Source organism: Gorilla gorilla, chromosome 8, assembly GCF_029281585.2.
Source record: "Gorilla gorilla gorilla isolate KB3781 chromosome 8, NHGRI_mGorGor1-v2.1_pri, whole genome shotgun sequence".
Taxonomy (NCBI): Eukaryota; Metazoa; Chordata; class Mammalia; order Primates; family Hominidae; genus Gorilla; species Gorilla gorilla.
In genome coordinates this window covers 45,537,747-45,564,140 of record NC_073232.2, presented here as the reverse complement: position 1 = coordinate 45,564,140, position 26,394 = coordinate 45,537,747, and the positions used below count along the sequence as shown (strand labels likewise).

Genomic DNA, 26,394 nt, shown 5'->3' with positions numbered 1-26,394 from the left:
GGCTTGAGACTAGGATGTCAAGGCTGCAGTGAGCTATAATCACACCACTGCATTCCAACCTTCTCTAAAAAAAAAAAAAAATTGAATTTTTTCGCCATTTCAGAAGGAAAACCTGTTAGCAGTCACTCTACATCTTCTTTCACCTCAACCCAGCCTCTGGAAATCACGAGTCTACTTTTTGTCACTATAGATTTGCCTATTCTAGACTTTCACATAAATAGAATCATACATTGTTTGTCCTTTTGCGTCTGGCTTCTTTCACCTAGCGTAATGCTTTTAAGGCTTGTCTGTGCTGCAGCATTATCCGTGCTTCACTCCTTTTTATAACTGAATAATATTCTGTGGTATGTATACACCAAATTTTGTTCATTCATTCATTAACCGATGGATATTTGGGGTGTTTACACTTTTTGGCTATTATGGATAATACTCCTATGAATATTTGTGTACAAGTTTATCTGTGAATGTATGTTCTCCTGGCTATATATCTAGAAGTGAAATTGCTGGGTCATATGGTAACTCTGTTTAACTTTAAAAATATATATATATATACACATATATATTTGTTTTTTCTTTTTAAGAGATAAGGTCTCTTTCTGTCACCCAGGCTGGAGTGCAGTAGTGCAATCACAGCTCGCTGTGATGTTGAACTCCTAAGCTCAAGTGAGACTCCAGCTTCAGCCTCCCAAGTAGCTAGGACTACCACCATGCTTCGCTAATTTTTTTTGAGATGGAATCATGCTCTGTTGCCCAGGCTGGAGTGCAGTGGTGTGATCTCTGCTCACTGCAACCACTGCCTCCTTGGGCTCAAGCAATTCTCCTGCCTCAGCCTCCCAAGTAGCTGGGATTACAGGTGCCCACCACAACACCCAGCTAATTTTTGTATTTTTAGAAGAGATGGGATTTCATCATGTTGGCCAGCCTGGTTTTGAACTCCTGACCTCAAATCCGCCTGCCTCAGCCCCCCAAAGTGCCGGGTTTACAGGTGTGAGCCACCATGCCCGGCCCATGCCTGGCTAATTTGAAACATTTTTTGTAGAGATAGTATCTCACTATGTTACCCAGACTGGCCTCAAACTCCCAGACTTAGGCGATCCTCCCGCCTCAGTCTCCCAAACTACTGAGATTACAGGTGTTAGTCACTGTACCCCACCTATGTTTAACTTTTCGAGGAACTGACTAACTTTTCCAAAGTGGCTGCACTATTTTACATTCCCACCAGCAGTGTATGAGGGTTCCAGTTTCTCCACATCTACAATACGTGCTGTTTGTTTGTTTGTTTGTTTGAGACCGGGTCTTGTTCCGTTGGTTTTTTTTTGTTTTTTTTTGAGACAGGGTCTTGTTCTGTTGCCCAGGTTGGAGTGCAGGGCACGATCGTGGCTCTTTGCAGCTTTGTCCTGCTGGGCTTAAGCAATCCTCCTACCCCAGCCACCCAAGTAGCTGGGACTACAGGCAGGTGCCACCACACCCAGCTAATTTTTACATTTTTTGTAGAGATGAGGTCTCATCATTTTGCCCAGGCTGGTCTCAAACTCATGGGCTCAAGTGACACCCCCCACCTTGGCCTCCCAAAGTGCTGGGATTACAGGTATGAGCCACCACGCCCAGCCCATGATAGATTTTTACTACAAGTAGCACCTTACTAGTGAACCCCTTGAAGGCAAAGAGAGTGTAATTGTGGTATTCAGCCACCCCGGCTGTTATTAGCCCAGTGCCAGCATAGGGTCAACTTGCACCACATGCTCACCAGGTAGCAGAAAGCCCATCAGGTCCACATTCTGCTGCTAGTCGGGGGCTACTAGGAAGCAATTTTCAGAGTACAGAGTAAGACACATGACTCAGAGAAATTCAAATATAGAGAAATGCAAGGTCCACAGGAAAAGTTTAGTCTTCACCATGAAACCAAGAAAGCCTCTTCTTGGCGTTGTGCTCACCACGTGCAGTCCACACCCCAGCCCCACCCGAAATCTTATTAGAAACGCACATTCTCAGGTGCCACCCCATATCTAGGAGATCAGAATCTCTGGGCAGGCGGCCTAGCAATTGGCTTTAACAGCCCTCCAGGTAATTCTGATGTTTGCTGGAGTTTGAGAAGCACAGTGTTACAGTATTCTTTTAAGGCTGAATTAGGCATTGTTAGGAGGAGGGGGAAAGTGGCTTTAATAAGCCAAGAGGTTTTAAAAATTTTTTATTATGTTCAAAACCCTGAGATTTGGGGCACTCTCATAAACAGGCGGGCAAGCCGGTAAGATCTTTCTGCAGGGCAATTTAACACATGTCCAGATCTTTGTCAATGTGCACAATTGTTGACCCTGCACTTCCACTTCTAGAAATTTATCCTCAGGAAAAAAGCCAGAGATATTCTCTGAGGTTTATTTATAATGACGTTCTCTTATTGCAGCATTATTTAAAATCAGAAGAAATTGGAAATAAACCAAAAGGTGAATCACAGGAGACTGAATACATGAACTGTTATCTTCATTACATAATTAATTGAGTCATTTTGTGTAGTATTGAATATCTTTATAAATGAAGAAGAGTTCACATTTAAGTTAAAATAAAAGGTTACAAAGGTGTAAATCAATTTCCCCATTTTTAAATTTTATTATTTTATTTTATTTTGAGACGGAGTCTCGCTCTGTCGCCCAGGCTGGAGTGCAGTGGCGCTATCTTGGCTCACTGCAAGCTCCACCTCCCGGGTTCATGCCATTCTCCTGCCTCGGCCTCCCGAGTAGCTGGGACTACAGGCGCCCGGCACCACGCCCGGCTAATTTTTTGTATTTTTAGTAGAGACGGGGTTTCACCGTGTTAGCCAGGATGGTCTCGATCTCCTGACCTCGTCATCCACCCACCTCAGCCTCTCAAAGTGCTGGGATTACAGGTGTGAGCCACCACGTCTGGCCGGCCATTTTTTTTTTTTTATACTTTAAGTTTTAGGGTACATGTGCACAAAGTGCAGGTTTGTTACATATGTATACATGTGCCATGTTGGTGTGCTGCACCCACTAACTCGTTATTTAACATTAGGTATATCTGCTAATGCTATCCCTCCCCCCTCCCCCCACCCCACAACAGGCCCCGGTGTGTGATGTTCCCCTTCCTGTGTCCATGTGTTCTCATTGTTCAATTCCCACCTATGAGTGAGAACATGCGGTGTTTGGTTTTTTGTCCTTGCGATAGTTTGCTGAGAATGATGGTTTCCAGCTTCATCCATGTCCCTACAAAGGACATGAACTCATCATTTTTTATGGCTGCATAATATTCCATGGTACATATGTGCCATATTTTTATTTTATTTGAGACACAGTCTTGCTCTGTTGCCCAGGCTGGAATGCAGTGGTGTGATCTCGGCTCACTGCAACCTCAGCCTCCCGAGTAGCTGGGATTACAGGTGCATACTACCACGTCTGGCTCATTTTTGTATTTTTAGTAGAGATGGGGTTTCACCATGTTGGTCAGGTTAGTCTAGAACTCCTGACCTCAAGTGATCCGCCTGCCTCGGCCTCCCACAATTGCTGGGATTACAGGCGTGAGTCACTGTGCCTGGCCTGTTTTAGAAATATACATATATATACACACACGCAAAGACATGTGTCTCTATCTACAATTGATTCTTGCTATTTGCAATAGTTATGCTCTATAAAGTCACCCCAAACATTGAGTCTGCTTCCGTCTGCTGTTCCTTAGGAAAGAGAATTTGTTCAAAAAGAAGGGAGCCCAATTCTGCATACACTTTCCCCCTCAAATTCTTCCAGCAGATTTCTTTGTGGTTCCTACTGGCAGAGATTGCAGCCAGGCATGGTGGCTCAAGCCTGTAATCCCAGCACTTTGGAATGCCAAGGCAGGAGGATCCCTTGAGCCCAGGAGTTTGAGACCACCCTGAGCAATATACAGAGACCCCATCTCTACAAAAAATAAATGAATGAATTAGCCAGGCATGGTCGTGCATGCCTGTGGTCCAAGCTATGCAGGAGGCTGAAGTGGGAGGATCACTTGAGCATGGGAGGCTGAGGCTACAGTGAGCCATGATCACTCCACTGCACCCCAGCCTGGGTGATAGACCAAGACTGTCTCAAAAAAAAAAAAAAAAAAAAGGCTGGGCACGGTGGCTCATATCTGTAATTCTAGCACTTTGGGAGGCCAAGGTGGGCAGATCACCTGAAGTCAGGAGTTCGAGACCAGCCTGGCCAACATGGCGAAACCCCATCTCTACTAAAAATACAAAAAATTAGCCGGGCATGGTGGCACATGCCTGTAATCCCAGCTACTTGGGAGGTAGAGGCAGGAGAATCACTTGAAACCTGGAGGTGGGAGTTGCACTGAGCCGAGATTGCACCATTGCACTCCAGCCTGGGTGACAGAGCGAGACTCCATCTCAAAAAAAAAAAGAGATTGCACACCTGTGACTGAGCACTAGACTAGGACCTTGAGGGTGCCCGAGGACTTGTTCTACTTTCTGTAATAATGACCTTAACTTTCTAACCCTGCACACTATCCCCATGGCAGGAACTGTGGAGATAAAGCTACAGCAGGACACAGCATGACATTGTGAGGTCCCACCTTGCCCTGTCACATCCTCTGACAGAAGCTATGAACACATCCTGACATGGTGAAGGGTCATGACCAGTCTCTGTGGTCTGCAATTTCAGAATCATGCAAATATGGCTTTGAACTTTAATATCAGTTTCCCAATCACCCACCTTGTCCAGTTCAGTGGTAGAGAGGGTTTTTTTTCCCCCCACTGCATCCTGCCCCACTGGACTATATCAAAATCGTGGGGATGTGACATCTTCCACATTAAAACATATGCACAAGGTAGGAGCCCACTACCATGTTATCCAGAATAAGGAAACCGAGTCCCAGAGAAGTGAAAAGACCTGCCTGATGTCACAAAGGAGCCAGGGCCAGCATGTAGGTCTTAGGACTTCCAGCACAGAGTTCTTCCCCAGAGTGTTCTCAACTTTAACTCCAGGAGTCTAGTGACACAGTCATGACATGGAAGCCACCAATAGCAACTTGCCCTGAAATAGCACATTTTTCCTTCAAAATTCATGGAAAACTGGCATTTAAAATTGTAGCCTATGGCCGGGCACAGTGGCTCACGCCTGTAATCCCAGCATTTTAGAAGGCCAAGGCAGGTGGATCACCTGAGGTCAGGAGTTGGAGGCCAGCCTGGCCAACATAGTGAAACCCCGTCTCTACCAAAAATACAAAAAAGTAGCCAGGCATGGTGGCAGGCACCTGTAGTCCCAGCTACTTGGGAGGCTGAGGCAGGAGAATTGCTTGAACTTGGGAGGCAGAGGTTGCAGTGAGTGGAGATCATGCCACTGCACTCCAGCCTGGGCAATAGAGCAAGACTCCATCTGAAAAAAAATTTTTTTAATTTTTTTAAATAATAAAATTGTAGCCTATGAAGAAACTTGTCATTATTCACTCCCCAGTAAAATGGAAGCCCCAGGGCTTTGCATGGTGTCTACCCTGTGGCTTCAGTCTCCTTTGGCACACACTCTGTGTCCCTGTGGGGTGTAGAAACCCTAGTGTGGAAAGCCATGCACAGTGCCACGTGAAATGCCCATGCAGAACCTCTCTGTGGAATCAGGCAGTCACCAGGCTGCTGACTTTGTCACCTTGAGGAGCACAAAAAGGCAGTCCTGTTTGAAAAGCCATTCGAGAAGCAATCAGAAGGTTGTTAACAGAGTTCCTGCTATGGGCATTGCAGGACGTCAGGGGCATAAACATGACTGTGACATGGCCCCTGCTTGTGAAGAGCTGGCAGACTAGTCAGGGATATAAGTTCTGAAGTCACGATCCACTTTCATGAGGAGAGACAGAGAAGCAAGGAAATAGACTTGAATGTGTAGGAATGGGGCACAGCACTTCTGCCTGTCTCAACAGGGAAGGACAGGAGGACAGGCCCTAGGAAGAGGGCTCCAGTGCGTGGGGGCAGTGACAAGGAGCCACATGTCACATTTGAACATCCACACTATGGTGACAAGTCTGCTTTAAGCCAGAGAAATGTTGGAGCTGGAACAGGCCTTCCAGAGTACTTGGGTCAACCTCTTCTTTTGCAGGTGTGGAACTCATGTGCTGAAGGTGATCCAGCTATTAAACCAGCATCACATGGCTTGCTGGGTGAACAACACAAAGAAGAAGACTAACTCGTCTCTGTGCAAGTGCCGTGGGGCTAGGATCTGCATTTCCAGCCCCTAGCCTTGTGCCAGACCCAAATAAGGAGCTCAGAGACCTCGGGTCACCACGCAACCTTCCCGGAGCCAAGTTCATCATAGTAACACTCAGCTCAGGGTTGCTAAGTGAATTCAACAGGTCCAAGTGGGTAAAGCCTATATAGCACAGGGCCTGCATTTAGGAAGTGCTCATAATTGGGAGCTATTATTGTTGTTGCTTTTGCTGTGAGTAGATGTTTGCTGGATGATCTCACACTGATTATATTAAACCCCACTGAGAAATCTTTTGCTGATCTCTGGCATTTATTACAAGAGCAGCAGTTTCAAACATCAGGGTCCTGGTTGAAAAGTGGATTTTAGGCCGGGTGCAGTGGCTCCTGCCTGTAATCCCAGCACTTTGGGAGCCTGAGGCGGGAGGATCACTTAAGGTCAGTAGTTTAAGACCAGCCTGGCCAACATGGTGAAACCCCATCTCTACTAAAAATACAAAAAATTAGCCAGGTCTGGTGGCGTGCGCATGTAGGCTCAGCTACTCGGGAGCCTGATGTGGGAGAATCACTTGAACCTGGGAGGTGGAGGTTGCAGTGAGCTGATATCGTGCCATTGCACTCCAGCCTGGGCGACAGAGTGAGATTGTCTAAAAAAAAAAGTGGATTTTAGGGCCCAGCACCTCCCAATTCTGATTCATTCGGCTTTTTTTTTTTTTTTTTAAACAGATAGCTCTGGTGGTTCAGGGACCACTTGGAGAAAGTCTGCCTTAGAGAGCTGGCAGCATTTATATCACTGGGTGTGCTGAACACCCTTCATCAGTGTTCTCCTCCTACTTCATTGATTTTTTTTTTAATAAAATAAGGCATACTGCATATGCTTTTAGAAAAATAATTCCAAGAGTACAGAAGCTTTTAAAGAAGAAGGAAACTCTCTGACCTTATCTATTCCTTGCTTACTCCACAGTCCCACTCCCCAGAGGTAATCATTGTTAACTGTGGTTTTAGATTTCTTAACTGTGGTTTGGATTTGGATTTTCATTGTCTATGCTTATAGAAGCATATCTATTGATATACGTCTTTCCTCCAAATGCTCCCTTTGTAAAAAACACAAATAGGATCATATGATAGAGCAGGGATTGGAAAATGTTTTCTGTAAACAGACAAATAGTAAATATTTTTGTCTTTTGGGGCCATATGGTCACTGTCCTAACTACTGAACACTCCACTGTAGATGGAAGGCAGCCACAGACAATTTGCAAATGAAAAGATGTTGGCTATGTTCCAATAAAATTTTATTTACAAAACAGGCAGTTGGCTGGATTTGGCCCACAAGTCATAGTTTACCACTATAGAGTACTACAATTTTCTCTCCTCACTTATATATTTTGAACATCTTTTCCATATCAGTCCATGCAATGATTTCACTCTTTAAGTGCTGTGGGTATGAGTAACAGATTCAGCCATTCCTCTGTGGGGCAGTTAAGTACTTTTCCAGATTTTGCTATTGCAAACAAAGCTGCCGTATACTATGTGTTTGGTTGACTGTTCTGCAGAATGAATTCTTAGAATTGCTGAGTCAAAGATTAAGTATGAATTTAAATTTTTGATAGATATTGCCAAATTGCTCTCAGACTTCTTTTTAAGTTCAGATTGCCACATAACCTTGTGATTCTCATTGCTTAACCTTATTCCTGGCAAGTATTTCCTTAATTTAAAGGTTTTGTAATAATCGGGGAAAGATCTCAAAGATCGACAGAGGTAGCAATGAACTATATAGCAATTGATTCAAATTTATAACTCATAAAAACTTTTCCACCATGGCAATTTGCACAACATTCTTATTAATGCAAAAGTAAATTCCTTTCTGCCTTGAGACTCCCAGGAAGCAGTAGGAGCAGCTTTTTCTAAATGTAAAGAACGTCATGTGCAAAAGCACAAGTTAGGCCCTTGTAGAGCAAATATGCTTATCAGATTGAACATAATTGCCATCAGAGCAGCAGCACATGTAGGCCTGGGCTCAGTGGTGAGTGATTTGGGTTTTCATTCAGACCCTTTACATAACCAGGCCAAGGCATCAAGTTTCCTTACCTGGGAAAAAAAAAATGCATTGATCACACTAAGAGTTGTTGAGATCACAACTATAAACAACCAGGCTTCACCGAACGCCCACTATGACATGGACAGTGGGCAAGCTCCTTCACATATGTTCCTGCCAATCCTGTGACGCAGATGGGAAAACTAAAGCCCAGACATGTTAAGTACCCACTAATAATGATTGTGAAGGCAGACAAATAACATAAAGCTAGTAGGAAAATCCCTGGTCTCAAGGTCAGACGACCTGGGTCTAAGTCCTGCTTCAGCCACTTACTGACTTTGGATAAATTTAAGTGACTTTGGCTAAATTACTTAGGTTCTCTGCATCTTTTTCTTATTTAAAAAAAAAAAAAGAGGCTGGGTGTGGTAGCTCACATCTGTAAACCCTGTAAACCCAGCACTTTGAGAGGCTGAGCTGGGAGGATCACTTGAGTCCAGGAGTCTGAGGTTTGAGACCAGCCTGGGCAATATAGTAAGACCCCATCTCTACAAAACAATTTAAAATTTAGCCAGGCATGGTGGCACATGCCTGTAGTCCTAGCTATTCAGGAGGCTGAGGTGGGAGGATCGCTTGAGCCCAGGAGTTCAAGGCTGCAATGAGCTATGATTATACCACTGCACTCCAGCCTGGGCAACAGAGCAAAACCGTAACTAATAAATAAATAAGAAGAGCTTATTTCTCTCTGTGTTAAATGAGATGTGTCAAAATACCTGGCACTCTCACAGTTATTTCCTTTACTCCATGGTAAGACTGGACTTCCTTACCACCTTGAGGTCAGGCATGGTCATTCGGCTTGCTCTAGCCAGTGAAATGTCTGTGATGTGCGTCACTTCCGGGCAGAAGCACCTAATTACCAGTGCAAGGCTCCACCACTTTCTTCCTCCGAGAGGCTGATCGACATGAGAAAGCACGTGTTAACACGGAGGCGTGATGCTAAGCTATCATAGGGGAACAGCTGCCCACAAGCAGAGCCTACTTTATGTGAGTGAGGAGTCAACTTTTGTTTCCTTAAGCCATTGAGATTTGGGGGGATTGCTGTGCATAACCAAGCCCATCCTACTGTCAGGGTGACCTCATCTGTCTTCCTCAACACTATATCCCCAGTGTCTAAAACAGTGCCTGGCAAACTCAAATCTCAAGAAGTGTTCCTAAGAGGGCTGTTCCAGGAATTAAGATTTCTTTTGGCTTTAGTACCCAGATAACTTTTATCTAGCATGGATGATGAAAAAGAGAACTTTCCAAACACCCAAAGCTTCTCTTTGAGAGTTACGTGTTGTGTCCCACAAAAATTCATATTGAAGTCCTAATCCCCAGCACCTCAGAATGTGAGGTGTTTGTGACCCTCTTTTTTTTTGAAACGGAGTCTCGCTGTTGTCACCCAGGCTGGAGTGCAATGGCGATATCTCAGCTCACTGCAAACTCCACCTCCCGGGTTCAAGCGATTCTCTTGCCTCAGTCTCCGAGTAGCTGGGATTACCGGCGCCAGCCACATGCCCGGCTAATTTTTTTGTATTTTTAGTAGAAACAGCGTTTCACCATGTTGGTCAGGGTGGTCTCGAACTCCTGACCTCAGGTGATCTGCCCGTCTCAGCCTCCCAAAGTGCTGGGATGACAGGCGTGAACCACCGCACCCAGCCCGTGACCCTCTTTTGGAAAACGAATTTCTTGGCTTTAAGGATGCTGAATATAGGTCCCCAATCTCTTCTGCCTTGTAGGGTTTCTGCTGAAAAGTTCAGTTAGCCTGTTGAGGTTCCCTTTGTAGGCAACCTTCCCCTTCTCTCTAGCTGCCTTTAATATTTTTTCTTTCATGTCAACCTTGGAGAATCTGAGGACTATGTGTTTTGGGGATGGTCTTGTATAGTATCTCACAAGGATTCTTTGCATTTCCTGAGTTTGAATGTTGGCTTCTCTAGGGAGGTTGGGGAAATTTTTGTAGACGATATCCTCAAATGTTTTCCAAGTTGCTTCCTTTCTCACCCTCTCTTTCAGGGATGCCAATGAGTCATAGATTTGGTCTTTTTACAAAATCTCATATTTCTCAGAGGTTGTGTTCATTCCTTTTTTTTTTGAGATGGAGTCTCGCTCTGTCGCCCAGGCTGGAGTGCAGTGGTGTGATCTCGGCTCACTGCAACCTCTGCCTCCCGGGTTCAAGCAATTCTCCTGCTTCAGCCTCCTGAGTAGCTGGGACTACAGGCGCACACCACCACATCCAGCTAATTTTTGTATTTTTAGTAGAGATGGGGTTTCACCATGTTGGCCAGGATGGTCTTAATCTCTTGACCTCGTGATCTGCCCACCTCAGCCTCCCAAAGTGCTGGGATTACAGGTGTAAGCCAACGTGCCCCGCTGTTCATTTGTTTTTGTTTTTTTCATTTTTGTCTGACTGAGTGAATTTGGAGAACCAGTCTTCAGGCTCTGAGATTCTTTCCTCAGCTTGGTCTATTCTGCTATTAATACTTGCAATTGTATTATGAAATTCTTTTTCAAAAAATTTTTTATTTCCATAGGTTATTGGGGAAAAGGTGGTGTTTGGTTACATGAATAAGTTCTTAAGTGGTGATTTGTGAGATTTTGGTGCACCCATCGCCCGAGCAGTGTACACTGCACCCAATTTGTTGTCTTTTATCCCTCACCCCCTCCCACTCTTTACTCCCTGAGTTCCCAAAGTCCACGGTGTCATTCTTATGCTTTTGCATCCTCATAGCTTAGCTCCCACTTACGAGTGAGAACATACAATGTTTGGTTTGGAAAACAAATTTCTTACTCCAACAAAAATAAATCACTTATATACTACACATTACAATGACTGAGGCATTGTTTAAAAATAGAAGCACTTATAAAAGGAATAAGAATGTGACCCTTGTTTGGAAACAGTGTCATTGCAGATGTAATTAGTTAAGATAAGCTCACACCTGTAATCCCAGCACTTTGGGAGGCCGAGGTGGGTGGATCACCTGAGCCCAGGAGTTCAAGACCAGCCTGGCCAATATGGTGAAACCCCGTATCTACTAAAAATTTAAAAATTAGCAGGGCATGGTGGCGGGTGCCTGTAATCCCAGCTGCTTGGGAGGCTGAGACAGGAGAATCGCTTGAATCCGGGAGGCGGAGGTTGCAGTGAGCCGAGATTGCACCACTGCACACCAGCCTGGGCCACAGAGTAAGACGCTGTCTCAAAAAATAAATAAATAAATAAAATTTTAAAAATAAAATAGATAAGGTCATGCTGGAGTAGGATGGACCCCTAATCCAGTATTTCTGGTGTCCTTATAAAAAAGGGAAATTTAGACACAAACAGGCACACAGTGAAATACCATGTGAAGACTGGAGTTCTGCTGCCACAATCCAGGAACCACCAGAAGGTACGAGGCCTGGAACAGACCCTTCCCCAGTCCCTTCAGAGGGAATATGGCCCTGTAAGCACCTTGCTCTCTGACTTCTAGCCTTCAGAACTATGAGACAATACATTTCTGTTGTTTAATGCATTGTTTGCCACTTTGTTATGGCAGCACTAGCAAACAAATACACAAATATTATACATTTCCTTGCTTTAACAGAGGAGTGACAGCTTTCTGCAGAGGATCTTGCACAGAACTATTGCTAATATTTCCTCCTGTACTATTCCATCCTCTTTCCTTTTCATAATATGGGTAATTCCTATCTAGGAGGCCAATACATGTGAGGTCTCTCACATTGTATAATCGTCATTAGAAAACTGATTTCTTACCCCTACAAAATTGAATCATTTTATAAATCACATATTACAATGACTGAGACATCATTTAAAAATAGAAGCACTTACAAAAGGAATAAGAAAAACATTATTTAAATCCAGGCCAGGCATGGTGGCTCATGCCTGTAATCCCAGCGCTTTGGGAGGCCAAGGCCGGCAGATCACTCAAGGTCAGGAGTTCGAGACCAGCCTGGCCAACATGGTGAAACCCCATCTATACTAAAAATACAAAAATTAGCCGGGCGTGGTGGCAGGCACCTGTAATCCCAGCTACTCAGGAAGCTGAGGCAGGAGAATTGCTTGAACCTGGGAGGCAGAGGTTGCAGTGAGCCAAGATTGTAACACTGCGCTCCAGCCTGGGTGACAGAATGAAACTCCATCTCAAAAAAAAAAATCCAAATGTGGACTGGGCGCGGTGGCTCACACAGTTTGGGAGGCTTAGGCAGGCAGATGGCTTAAGCCTAGGAGTTCAAGACCAGCCTGAGCCACATGGTGAAACCCCACTTCTATGCAAAATAGCTGGGGGTGGTGGCACGTGTCTGTAGTCCCAGCTTTTCAGGAGGCTGAAGCAGGAGAATTGATTGAGCTGAGGAGGTTAAGGCTGCAGTGAGCTGCAGTCATGCCACTGTACCCCAGCCCAGGTAACACAGTGAGTGTCAAAAAAAAAAAAAAAAATTTGAATGTTGGTGACAAGATGCATAGATCTGTTTTTCCCTGCTTCTCCATGCTAAGCACACTATAAACCCTGAAAATGGTAAGAGAGACAACCAAAGAACTCTGAAAGGTGGTAAGAGGGCAAACTGGTTTGGGACCCTAGGATCAGAGGCACAGCACACAGCAAGGCACATGCATCCTGTCACCCAGCCTCCTGACTTAGCAAAAGGCTCATTTCTCCCCTGATCAAATGGGGTTTGTTCTGGTGAGGCTGACACCACTAGCAAGGGAGATCAACTGGGAGCCCAGCCAGAATCAGGCAACCAGGGGAGGGACTCTCCTCCCTGCAAGCCCTGAGACACCTTTTCCACCAAGAGCTACAGAGGCAGGTAGGTGGGCAGGCTGAGCTGAAGGAAAGACCGAGCTATACCAAGTGGCCTAAAGCTTCAGGAAGCTTAATTTCTGTGGCCCAAGACTCTCTCCCCAATTCAGACACTAGGGCAGCAGGGGTGGGGGACCAGTTGGGGGGACGCCCCCTTCCACCACTAAAAGACAACAATGAGCCCCTTCAGGCAGCACCAGCAGGAACAAACAGGAGCCCAGTAGCACTGGATAAACCATGCAGACCAAGATAACCCTGCAAAGCTGCTGAAAATTAAACCGCCACTGGAACCACAGACCACAGCTGTAGACCAAGACCCCTGTGCCAAAGCTAAAGAGTGCTGCCTGCTAAAATGAAAGATTTAAATAGGACCTACAGTCTCCCAACCTAATAGACAAAATGTCTCCAATATTATTGACGACCACCCATCATACTAAGAACCAAGAAAATCACAATTCATATGAGAAAGGGCAATCAACAGATGCCAGCACTGAGGTGAATCCTGATAGGGATTTTAAAGCAACTGTCTTAAAAATGCACTGTCAATTCAAAATTTGGTAGAAACAAATTAAAAAATAGAAAATCCCCGGCCAGGCATGGTGGCTCACACCTGTAATCCCAGCACTTTGGAGGCCAAGGCGGGCAGATCACTTGAGGTTGGGAGTTCGAGACCAGCCTGACCAACGTGGAGAAACCCCGTCTCTACTAAAAATACAACATTAGCTGGGCATGGTGGCGCAAGCCTGTAATCCCAGCTACTCGAGAGGCTGAGGCAGGAGAATCACTTGAACACTGGAGGTGGAAGTTGCAGTGAGCTGATATTGCACCACTGCACTCCAGCCTGGGCAACAAGAGCAAAACTCCGTCTCTAAATAAATAGAAAATCCCCCAAAATGGAAGTTAGGTGACAGAGGATAGAATCAATGAACATAAGGACATAACAGAACTCAGCCAGGTGAAAAAGAAAAAGAACAGAAGCTTCTGACCCAAGGGACAATAACAAAAGATCTAACATTCATATTAGAGTCCCAGAAATAGAGAAGAAAGTAGGACAGAAAGCGTATTTGAAGCCAGGTGTGGCGGCTCATGACTGTAATCCCAGCACTTTGGGAGGCCTAGTCGGGCTGATCACCTGAGGTCAGGAGTTCAAGACCAGCCTGGCCAACATGGCGAAACCCCATCTCTACTAAAAATACAAAGATGAGCCAGATGTGGTAGTACATGTCTGTAATCCCAGCTACTCAGGAGGCTGAGGTGGGACGATCACTTGAACCCAGAGGACCAGGCTGCAGTGAGCCAAGATTGCGCCATTGCACTCCAGCCTGGATGACAGAGTGAGACTCTGTCTCAAAACAAAAAAAACAGTATTTGAAGAAGTGGCTAAAAATCCCTCAAATTTGGTGAAAGATACAAACCTACAGATCCAAGATGATGAGCAAATCTCACAGGATAAAGTACTAACACATCCATAATTACCTAAAAAGCCCCTGAAGGGCTGCCCTGGCCAAGGAACCTCAAATCTTCAGTTTCTCAGAGATCACAGCTGGGGTCATAAGCTTATAGTTGGGATCTTCCTTATAGGTTGTCATAGGTAGCTTTGTCAAACAAGACTAGGTTATTGAGCTTGTCCCGAACTTTGCCTTTGGACTACTTCTTTTCAGCCTTGGCCCCAGATCTGTTCACTGGGTCTTTTTCTTGGTTGACTTTCTGGCATCTTTCTTCTTCTTGTGGTCTTTGGGAGGCATTGCAAAGCTCAGAGTGCAGTGGCGACCTCTGCAGCTTTACTGAGATGTTGGACTAAAAGGAAGCACTGCTCAGGAAAGGGCCAGAAGCTCCCGCCACTGTGAGTACTTCTGGGGCAAAGGAGGCAGTGTGGATTAAAAAATAAAAATAAAAATAAAGACACCTTTATGCTGCTTATAAGAAACTCACTTCAAATTCAACATAAATAGGTTGAAAGTAAAAGAATAGAACAAAATATACCATGCAAACATTAGTTATTTTTTAAAAATGCAGGAGTAGCTATATTAATATCTGATAAAGTAGACTTTAGAGCAAAGAAAATTACTAGTGACAAACAGGGACATACGTAATAACAGAAAGTTCGATCCACCAGAATATATAGGATCCTAACATGTACTCACCAAACAACAGAGCCTCAAAATACATTAAACAAAAACTGATAGAGCTAAAAGTTCAAAGGCCTTTATGGTTATAATCAGGGAATTCAAAACCTCCATTTAAGTAATTGATAGAACTACTAGAGAGAAAATCAGCAAGGGTATAGAAGATCAGAACAATACATAAACCAACAGGATCTCACTGACATAAACAGAACACTCCACCCAACAATAACAAAACACACGCACCCATGAAACACTCTGGACAGACCATCAAACAACCTCAATAAAAGAATCAAAATGATAGCATGTTCTCTGACCACAATGGAGCCAAACTAGAAATTAGTAACAGAAACACATTAGGAGAAGTCTAAACACATGACTAGAATTGATCTATAGATTTAATGCAATGCCTACTAAAATCCCAGTACGATTTTTTACAGGCATAGACAATAGACATAGCCAAAACTTATTCTAAAATACATATGAAGATGCACAGGCCCTAGTTATACAATCTTGACAAAGAAGAATAAAGTGGGAAGAATCTATTTGATTTTAAGGCTTACCATGTAACTATAGTCATCAAGAGAGTGTGGTATCGGCAGACGGTCAGACATACAGATCAATGGAATGGAACAGAGGACCCAGAAATAGGCCCACACAGATATGCTCAATGGATATTTGACAAGCGTGCAAAACAATTCAATGGAAGAATAAGCTTTCAAAAAAATGGCGTTGGAGCAACCGGACATCCATAGGAAAAAATGAACCCATACCTAAACCATAAACCTTATATAAAAATAAACACAAAATGAATCATAGGCTTAAATGTAAGCTATAAAACTTCTAGAGAAAAACACAGGAGAAAATATTGTGATCTAGGGCTAGGAAAAGTTCTAACTTGATACCTAAAGAATGACCATAAAAGGAAAATGTAGTAAGTTGGTCTTTTTAAAAAAATTAAAAGATTTTGCTCTGTGAAAGAGTATGTGAAAAAAATGAAAGAACAAGTTGCCAACTGGGAAAAAAATGTTTGCAAACCAAATATCTGAACTCTGAAGGACTCCAAAACTTAACATTAAAAATGAAACTAAACAATTTTAAAATGAGTAAATGACATGAACAGACATTTCACCAAACAGGATATACAGGTGGCAAACAAGCACATGAAAAGATGTTTAACATCATTAGCTATTAGAGAAATGCAAATTAAAACTACCATGAGATACTACTACACACCCAACAGAATGGCTAAAATAAAATATAGTAGGCCAGGCAGGGCAGCCCACACTTGTAATTCCAGCAGCACTTTGGAAGGCCGAGGCGGGTGGGTCACTTGAGCCCAGGAGTTCGAGACCAGCCTGGGCAACATGGTGAAACCTCATCTCTACAAAAATTAGCTGGGCATTATGGCACACGACTGTATTCCCAGCTACTTGGGAAACTGAGGCAGGAGGATTGCTTGAGCCTGGGAGGTGGAGGTTGCAGTAAGCCAAGATTGTGCCACTGCATTCCAGCCTGGGTGACAGTGAGACCCTGTCTCAAAAAAAAAAAAAAAAAAAAAAAAAAGGCAAACCAAATGCTGGCAAGGATATGGAAAAATTGAATCACTCCGACATTGCTGTTGGGAACGTAAAATGTGACCATAACTCTAGAAAATTTGGTACCTTCTAATAAAACATGCATCTATGTGACTCAGCAGTTACACTGCTAGAGATCTGAGAGAAATGAAAATGTTTTATGTTGATGTGAAAACATGTACAAATATGTTCATTGCAGCTGTATTTGTAATAGCCAAACACTGGATCAGCCCAGACGTCCTTCAACAGGTAAAACAAAACATATCATGGAAAGTACTCAGCAATAAAAAGGAATGAATAAAAAGAATGAAACATTGATATATGTGGCAACTTGAAGGAATACCAGGGAATTACACTGAGTGAAAAGCCAATCCCGAAAGGTTACATACTGTATGATTCCATTTATATAATATTCTTGAAATGACAAAATCATAGAAAAATGGAGGACAGATTAGTGGTTGCCAGGGGTTAAGGATGGTGGTGTGCAGAAGACAGGGGGGAGGTGGGTGTGATTATAAAAGGGCAACACGAGAGATCTTGTGGTGTTGAAACTGTTCAATATCTTATAGGATACATAAACTTACATAGGTGATTACACTATAGAATTATAAATTATATAGAATACATCATACAAATATTCATTAATACAAGTGAAACTAGGAAGTCTGAATATGATTGGTGGACTTGGAGTCTGTATATGACTGGTGGATTATATCAAAGTCAATGTCCTGGTTGTTATACTATAGTTTTACAAAATCTTACTTTTAGGAGAAACAGGGTAAGGTATACAGAATTATTTGAATTATCTCTGAATTACTTTTTTAGAACTACATGTGAATCTATATTCATCTCAATAAAATTTTCATTAAAAAAATCTGAATGGGCTGGGCACAGGGGCTCACACCTCTAATCCCAGCACTTTGGGAGGCCGAGGTGGGTGGATCACTTGAGGACAGGAGTTCGAGACCAGCCCAGCCAACGTGGTGAACCCCGTCTCTACTAAAAATACCAAAATTAGTCAGGCGTTGTGGTGCATGCCTGTACTCCCAGCTACTTGGGAGGCTGAGGCAGGAGAATCACTTGAACCCAGGAGGCGGAGGTTGAAGTGGGCCGAGATCACACCACTGCACTCCAGCCTGGGCGACAGTGAGACCCTGTTTCAAAAAAAAAAAAAAAGAATCTGAATGCATACTACATGCCATTACATGAATAATGTCTGTTTCACAGATGAAGGAACTGAAGTTGAGTGGTTGGTAACTGACTTAATATTACAGAGCTAGTAAGAAGATGGGCTGGCATTCAAACTGGTTTGTTCAGCTGATAACTTAGAATATAATATAAATGACTTAAGGGTCCAATTAGTTGACTGAAGAAGTAGAAAAATAACTATTAATATATAACTTCAAAGGGTGAGCAACATTGTGCTTTCTGCTAATGTGATATAAATTTAAAAGCTTTTGCTTTAGAATGGTATGCTAGGACTTAAGTACTAGAGCGCAGTATCAAGAGTACTATAAATATAAGCGATTTCTTTGTCTAATAATTATAAATTTGAATTATAAGACTCTCAACAGAAAACAAACACCAGAAAATACCCATACCTACTTAATGTTGGCTTCAGATTAAAATAAAAATATCCTAAGTTTCAGCAAAATAATTTTATTTCCTAACATATGGTAACATATACATCCAATATGTGCTCCCCTTGCACATCTATTCACAAGTGACTTCCAAATGACAACTGCTTTGATATTTAAGCATGTGCTAAAAGTTATCTTAGTTGAGATACGAAAAATGCTTTAGATGGATAACATTCTGAGTATATTGGATTAGTCACAGCAGAATTTACTTTAGTTAGATGAGTTCTACAAATTTAAAGCTTTGAAAAGCTACTACTTTTACATCTAATACATCCAGATGAACATGATGTAGCAATATCAGCTTGTATTCCAGAGAAATCTCATTAGTTTTTCTGGTGATGGAACCACTTATCCACTGTATTCAGAGAAAAGAAAAACAAATTAGAATTCCTGTTAAGAATCAAAAGTACACTTAACATATAACAAAGACTAATATACTTGCTTTAATGAATCCTACTATGAATTACCTGAAAATTAACAGACATACATACAAAATTTCTCTACAGCAAATGCAGGTGTTTTCTTTTGGGCTTCCTTACACTTCATGCTAATTGTATAGTGTGATTTTCAAACTTAATTTTTTTTTTTTTTTGAGACAGGGTCTCACTCTCTTGCCCAGATTGCAGTGCAGTGGCAGCAATCATGGCTCACTGCAACCTCCATCTTCCAGGTTCAAGCAATTATCGTGCCTCAGTCTCCCCAGCAGCTGGTATTACAGACGTGTGCCACCACATCTAGCACATTTTTGTATTTTTTTTTTTGTAGAGACGTGGTTTCTCCATGTTGGCCAGGCTGGTCTCGAACTCCTGGGCTCAAGTGATCCGCTCGCCTCAGCCTCCCAGAGTGCTGGGATTACAGGTGTGAGCCATCACACCCAGCCTTCAAACTTGTTTTTTTAAGTGGCAGAATCATTTTCTTACCAGAAAAATCTTACAGAGAATTCTGACATCTAAGGAGGAGAGAACTGTTTTCTGGGTGAAGCAGCCTGTGGCCAGGTGGGAATGTGGAGATCAGCCCACTCAGGGTCCCCTCCAGTGTCCAGCAGGCACCTCCATGGAACTCAGAGGGGCACAGTGGGTCATGGTTTGGAAACCACTGTGATACAGTGTGGCACTAAAGGTGGTATGTAGCAGCTCATCTTCCTTCCCACGTACACTACAGAATTCTAAAAACGCTTCTCTTCTCACCCTTCTTCCCTCTCTTCCTGTGTATGTCAAAAATATGTATGTGGCTGCGTGCAGTGGCTCACGCCTGTAATCCTAGCACTTTGGGAGGACAAGGTAGGTGGATCACCAGCCTGGGTGACATGGCGAAACCCGGCCTGATTAGTGTTCAAGACCAGCCTGGTTCGAGACCTGGTTTGAGACCAGCTTGGGCAACATGGTGAAACTCTAGCTCTACAAATTATAAAAAAATTAGACAGATATGGTGGCATATGTCTGCAGTCCCAGCTATTTGGGAGGCTGAGATGGGAGAATCACTTTAACTTGGGGGGGTTACGGGTACAGTGAGCTGTGATCATGCCCCTGCACTCCAGCCTGGGTGACAGAGTGACAGCCTGGGTGACTCTGTGTCAAAAAACAAAAAACAAGCCAGGTACAGAAAGACAAATACCACATGATCTCATTTATATGTGCAATATAAAAAAGGTGAATTCATAGAGGTAGAGAGTCGAATGGTGGTTGCCAGGAGCTGAAGGATGGAGAAAGGGCAGGCGATGGTCAAAGGGTACCAAGTTTTAGTTAGACAGAAGGAATAAGCTTTAGTGATCTATTGCACAGGATGGTGACTGTAACGTCTATTTCAAAATTGCTAAGAGTAGATTTCAAATGTTTTTACCACACACCAAATAATGATTAAGTATGTGAGGTAATGATTTCTTAATTAGCCGGATTTAATCATTCCACTTTGTAAACATATATCAAAAGATCACACTGTACCCATAAATATATATAATTATCATTTGTCAACTAGAAATAAAAGTAACAATTTTTCCATAAATCTGTGTAATGTTTAATGAAATTTTACTGGAATAGAAATCTTACCATCTGTTGGTACTGTGCAGGCAGAGTCACAGGGTGGTGGTAACTAAAATATAAAATATTAAAATCTATTAGTCTAATCTCATTTTTTAAAAAGCTAAAAAGGTATACTGACAAAAATTTAAGAGAATCTGAAGACTATCCCAAATTTTAGGATCTAAACGTAATTTATAATATATAGGAACAATAGAAGGTTTGCTCTACTGCTGAGATGCTAACAAATTCAAGCCTCTTGGACAGTGCAGTGGCTCATGCCCATAATCCCAGCACTTTGGGAGGCTGAAGTGGGTGGATCACAAGGTCAGGAGTTCAAGACCAGCCTGGCCAAGATGGTGAAACCCCGTCTCTACTAAAAATAAAAGCTGGGCGCGGTGGCGGGCGCCTGTAATCCCAGCTGCTCAGGAGGCTGAGGCAGAGAACCGCTTGAACCTGGGAGGCGGAGGTTGCAGTACGCTGAGATTGCGCCACTGCACTCCAGTCTGGGCAACAGAGCGAGACCTGTCTCAAAAAAAAAAAAAAAATTCAAGCCTCTTGACTTTTTATGACATGCAGAATAATAAGAATGTTTTTTGAAATAATAAAAACTGATTTATGCATATATAACAATTTTATATATACACACATATTTATAAAATATGGGCAAAGTGTTCTCACTGAAAAATTATAATTGTTAACCACTGGCTTTTCCCTTACAATTTTTCTTATTTATCTCAACTTTGTCAGGATTCATACATAAATAAAGATAAAACTAAATGTACTGGTTTCATCCTTAAATTGTCCTTTTTTCCTTGTTCTACCCCATTTACAAGGCAGTAAAAAAGTCAGACCTCATTTGCTTTTGTTTTCCTTATTTAATATTATAAATGAAAATAATTTAAGATGATCTCGTTCAATCTTTTGGTTAATCCAAACCAAATAATTAAAAATAGTACAAAAGCAAAATTATTGCTTTGACGGGTGCTTTTACTACCTCACATGAAAGCCTTTCTCAGATTATAAATCATTCCTGCAATGGTACCTAAAACTTGATACCTTCCTCAGTCCTTGCTAGAACCAAGTCAAGTAAATTCCCATTGATTCTTTTGTGGAAATGGCTTATGATGGGTCATAGGCACACAGGTTACTTGGTACATTCTGGAACCATTCTGATTTTTACAAATCTTACTACCATGCTATCTGTCCAACTTATGATTGATTAGAATCACTCCCTCAGCTTCTCCCTCAGTCAAATGGCCACTTGTATGTGTTCATGGTCTCTAATTTCAAGACTCCACACAGTAACATGCATACAAAAGGCACTCAAGTATTTGTCCAAACAAGTACTTCCTCTCCCCATTTAGCATCATAGTTTTTGGCAACCAGGTTTGTTTTTTTTTTAAGGAAACTTTTACATACAGCATCCACAATGGCTCTGGCAGCATCAGGATCACACTTGAAGGGGCTCTCAGACACAGTTGTATTCATGCTATTAAATAAAACAAAAGTAGTCATAAGACAAAATAACAAAAATTATCTCTCAAGAGTTAAAAAATGAGTTGAAAGTGGTTGACCAGGTGATATTCAAGTTTAGTTTAGTCGAAAGCTTTTTCACCTACACTTAACATTATAATTATGTATTTTGGCAAGGCATAGCTATTCTTGTGATCAATTTTATTCAAATATCTTAACAAGTTCGGATTTAAGAAACTGAGATTGGGCCAGGTGTGGTGGCTCACGCCTGTAATTCCAGCACTTTGGGAGGCTGAGGCAGGCGGATCATGAGGTCAAGAGATCGAGACCATCCTGGCCAACACGGTGAAACCCCATCTCTACTAAAAATACAAAAATTAGCCGGGTGTGGTGGCGCATGCCTGTAGTCCCAGCTACTCGGCAGGCCGAGGCAGGAGAATCGCTTGAATCTGGAAGGCGGAGGTTTCAGTCAGCTGAGATCGCGCCACTGCACTCCAGCCTGGTGACAGAGCAAGACTGCGTTCCAATAAGGAGGAGGGGAGGGGAGGGGAGGGGAGGGGGGAGGGGAGGGGAGGGGGGAGGGGAGGGGAGGGGAGGGGGGAAAGAAACTGAGATTGAATGCTTTGTAATTCTCACTGAAATCACTAAGAAATGTGAATTGAGAAACATATCTTTCTTAATTGGAAAAAATAATGAAACAAAACAAAAACCCAGTTCCTGTAGTGTTGGTGAGACATCTGAAACAGACACTTCTGGCAGGAGTCCTGGTTCAATCTTTCTGAAAAATAATTCTGTAAAATGTATCCAAAACCTTTTAAAAAGCTCATAGGTCTTGATAGAGAAATTCCACCTCTAAGAACCCAATCCAAGACTGAAACGGTAATTTACAAAGGTGTTTACCATATACTATTTCACTATTAATAGTGGTGAAAAATTGGAAGTAACCAAAATGTCCAATAATAAGAAATGATTAAAAATAGTTTATCCTTCTTTGCAGGGATTTAAAAATAAAAAGGTTTATCCATAAAACATATTATACAGAGATGGAATATTATATTATTAAAATATGATATTTCTAGACTGGGCATGGTGGCTCGCATCTGTAGTCTAAGCACTTTTGGAGGCTGAGGTGTGAGAGGATCACTTGAAGCCAGGAGGTCAAGATCAGCCTGGACAACACAGCAAGACACTGTCTCTACAACAAATTTAAAAATCATCTGGGAGTGGTGATGCGTGCCTGTAGTACCCAGCTACTTGGCAGGCTGAGACAGAAGGATCACTTCTTTGAGGTTACAGTGAGCTATTATAGTAACACCGCACTTCAGCCTGGGCGAGAGACCCTGTCTCTAAAAAAAAAATTATATCTTTTATGACATGAGGAAATGCTTATTATATAGTGTTAAATTTTAAAAATCGTAAGACAAGTCGTGTATATAATACAATCCTAATATGTTTTTTGGTTTTTTTTAGCCCACTTTAGTCTAAAATATGGATCATGTTTTAAAAATACATTTTCTTTTTGTTTATCCGTAGTTCAAGTTTTCCTATATATTAGTCATTATAGTACTAATATAATATGTGCCCAATTAGAAATATTCCATCAAGGCCGGGCGTGGTGGCTCACACCTGTAATCCCACCACTTTGGGAGGCCGAGGCGGGCAGATCATGAGTCAGAAGTTCGAGACCAGCCTGGTTAACACAGCAAAACCCCGTCTCTACTAAAAATACAAAAATTAGCCGGGCGTGGTGGCATGTGCCTGTAATCCCAGCTACTCAGGAGGCTGAGGCAGGAGAATCTCTTGAATCCCGGAAGCAGAGGTTGCAATGAGCCAAGATCGTGCCATTGCACTCCAGCCTGGGCAACAAGAGCAAGACTCTGTCTCAGAAAACAACAACAACAAAGAAATACACCATCAAAATGAAAAATGAATCATCTTTGCTTACCTGTTATGTAACATACATTAAGACCATTTTCATAGAAATCGTAAGATACCAAAAAATAGAGAAGTTAACTTAAAAGCCAAATCTTTTTCCTTTTTTTTTCTTTTGAGACAGGGTCTTGCTCAGTTGCCCCAGCTGGAGTGCAGTGGGGCAATCACAGCTCACTGCAGCCTTGATCTCCAAGGCTCAAGTGATCTTCCCACCTCAGCCTTGCTACAGGCAAGCGCCACCATGCCTGGCTAATTTTTTTTTAATTTTTAGTAGAGATGAGGTCTCACTATGTTGCCCCAACCAGTCTCCAATTCCTGAGTTCAAGTGATCCTCCTGCCTCAGCCTCCTAAAGTGCTGGAATTACAGGAATGAGCCATATAGCACCCAGACAAATGCCAACTCTTAGGACTGTACATTTTTACGCATATAACTCTTCTCCATTTTTCTTCTGTTTGTTGGAAGGACAATGTTTTCATTTTATAGGACATTATCCTGACACAGAAGAGAAGATTTCTGGGAGAATTATTTTTGTACATTGGCTGCTTCTCGTACTCTTTTTTTTTTTTTTGAGACCGAGTCTCGCTCTGTCGCCCAGGCTGGAGTACAGTGGTATGATCACGGCTCATTGCAGCTTCAACCTCCCCAGGCTCAGGTGATCCTCCCAACTCAGCCTCCCAGGTAGCTAGGACTACAGGTATGTACCACCATGCCCAGCTAATTTTTGTACTTTTTGTAGAGACAGGGTTTTTCCATGTTGTCCAGGCTGGTCTTCAACTCCTGGGCTCAAGCAATCCATCCACCTTGGCTTCCCAAAGTGCTGGAATGACAGATGTGAGCCACCGCACCCAGCCTTGTATCTCTTTTCTAAGTGAAAGTAACAGTACAGTGTCTTATGATTATTAAAACCTTTTCTGCAAGCTGGTCTGCTTTGTGTGTTAAACATGCAAAGTGTTTACACTTACCAACTGATTCCTTTTCCATTCGTTTTCTTAGTCACTAATGCTTTCCAATGGTCATGAGTGCTTTTAATAATATCAATGGCAAAGTCCTATAATTTGAAGAGATTTGCATTACAATTATAAAAAGGTATTATTTTCCTATTATCAACATTTCCCCAAAGCCTGATACTTTGTCTCTTCTGAATCATTTCCTTATTCTAAAAATGGAAGAGAATATTAAAGTGAATAAATAAACACCAAGACTGTGTTATGTTTCCAGACTTCTGTTTTGTGAATCTTTAGATGGTAACAATATGGTTAAATTATAAGTCTCAATACAAATGAGCCTAAAGCTACAGTTCTGAATATTACCTTATCTTTAAATTCTGCATTAAACGCAAACTCATTTTCTGGTTTTCCATCAGGAACCTTATACCTTCTAAACCAGTCCACAGTAGCTTCTAAGTAGCCAGGTTTCAGCCGTTTGACATCATTGATATCTAAGAAGAGAAGAAGCATAAGATGACAGTGAGAATGATTTTTTTAAAAAGAAAGAAGAGAATAAGCAGATTTCAAGATGCACAAATAATTATACACTCAACAAAAATTCCAAGTACTTATTTTGAAAGAGCTGTGGAATGACTTATCACGGAAGTTCAAGATAACGTTGGAGCAAAGCCCCTTGTTGAGAAGAGAAGCCATACACATATACATTGAAAGAAAATCATCTAGTATCTCTGAATAGCTCTGACATTAAGTACAGAGAACAATCAGTACAACAGTAATCTCTGTTAGGTAAGGGCAAACAGCTGGTGGCTACATAATGAAACAACCAGTTTGGCAAATGTAGATAATTCCCATGAGAAGTGTACAAGATACTGAAAAAGACAGAGGTTATCTTTTTTTTTTTTCAGAGACAAGGTCTCGCTCTGTCACCCACGCTGGAATGCAGTGGCCCGAACAAGGCTCACTGCAGCCTTGACCTCCAGAGTTCAGCGATCCTCTCACCTCAGCCTCCTGAGTAGCTGGGACTATAAGCATGCACACGCCCAGCTAATTTTTAAATTTTTTGTAGAAATGGGGTCTCGTCATGTTGCCCAGGCTGGTCTCAAACTCCTGGGCTCAAGCAATCCTCCTGCCTTGGCTTCCCAAAGCACTGGGATTACAGGCTTGAGGTACTATCCCTGGTCCAGAGGCAGAGGTTATGTCAGAGGATCACAACACTATTACATACTAAAAGATAAGAAAAATAGATTAGATTGATATCCATTGATGGGTTACGTATTAAATGTGACTAGACTTTGCTGGATAGTACAGGCACTGTACATAACAATACTTTAGTTCTGGCTGACAGAAAAGTGCACTGCTTAAAAAATTTTAAGTTTCTGTATAGCCATCAACAATGGCTAGCCTCAATGTTATCAAACTGCACTTCAAATAACAAACTCCTGCTCAATGCAAGCAAACAGAGATACACATCCTAAAAAGTCAGTTAGGAAAAGTATTATGAGGAAGAGAAATACATTCAACAATAACAAAAGCTTATTTATATTTGTATAAGATAACATTGCTTCACTCCAATTTATTTTTTTTTTTTTGAGAAGGAGTCTCGCTCTGTCTCCCAGGCTGGAGTGCAGTAGCGCAATCTCGGCTCAC

General features: G+C 42.3%; 1 protein-coding gene across 1 annotated transcript in view; it reads right to left on the bottom strand.

Moving 5' to 3' along the window:
- Nucleotides 1–17,122: 17,122 nt before the first annotated feature.
- Nucleotides 17,123–26,394, bottom strand: part of PPA1 (inorganic pyrophosphatase 1) — a 31,621-nt gene continuing 22,349 nt past the window's right edge. The window contains exons 7-11 of the mRNA XM_004049564.5: nucleotides 25,111–25,238; nucleotides 24,763–24,848; nucleotides 21,814–21,883; nucleotides 20,422–20,464; nucleotides 17,123–18,731 (exon numbers count right to left, since the gene is read on the bottom strand). Of these exons, the coding sequence (XP_004049612.2) occupies nucleotides 18,700–18,731; nucleotides 20,422–20,464; nucleotides 21,814–21,883; nucleotides 24,763–24,848; nucleotides 25,111–25,238 (359 nt within the window). The 3' untranslated portion in view covers nucleotides 17,123–18,699. The remainder of the gene's footprint in view (nucleotides 18,732–20,421; nucleotides 20,465–21,813; nucleotides 21,884–24,762; nucleotides 24,849–25,110; nucleotides 25,239–26,394) is intronic.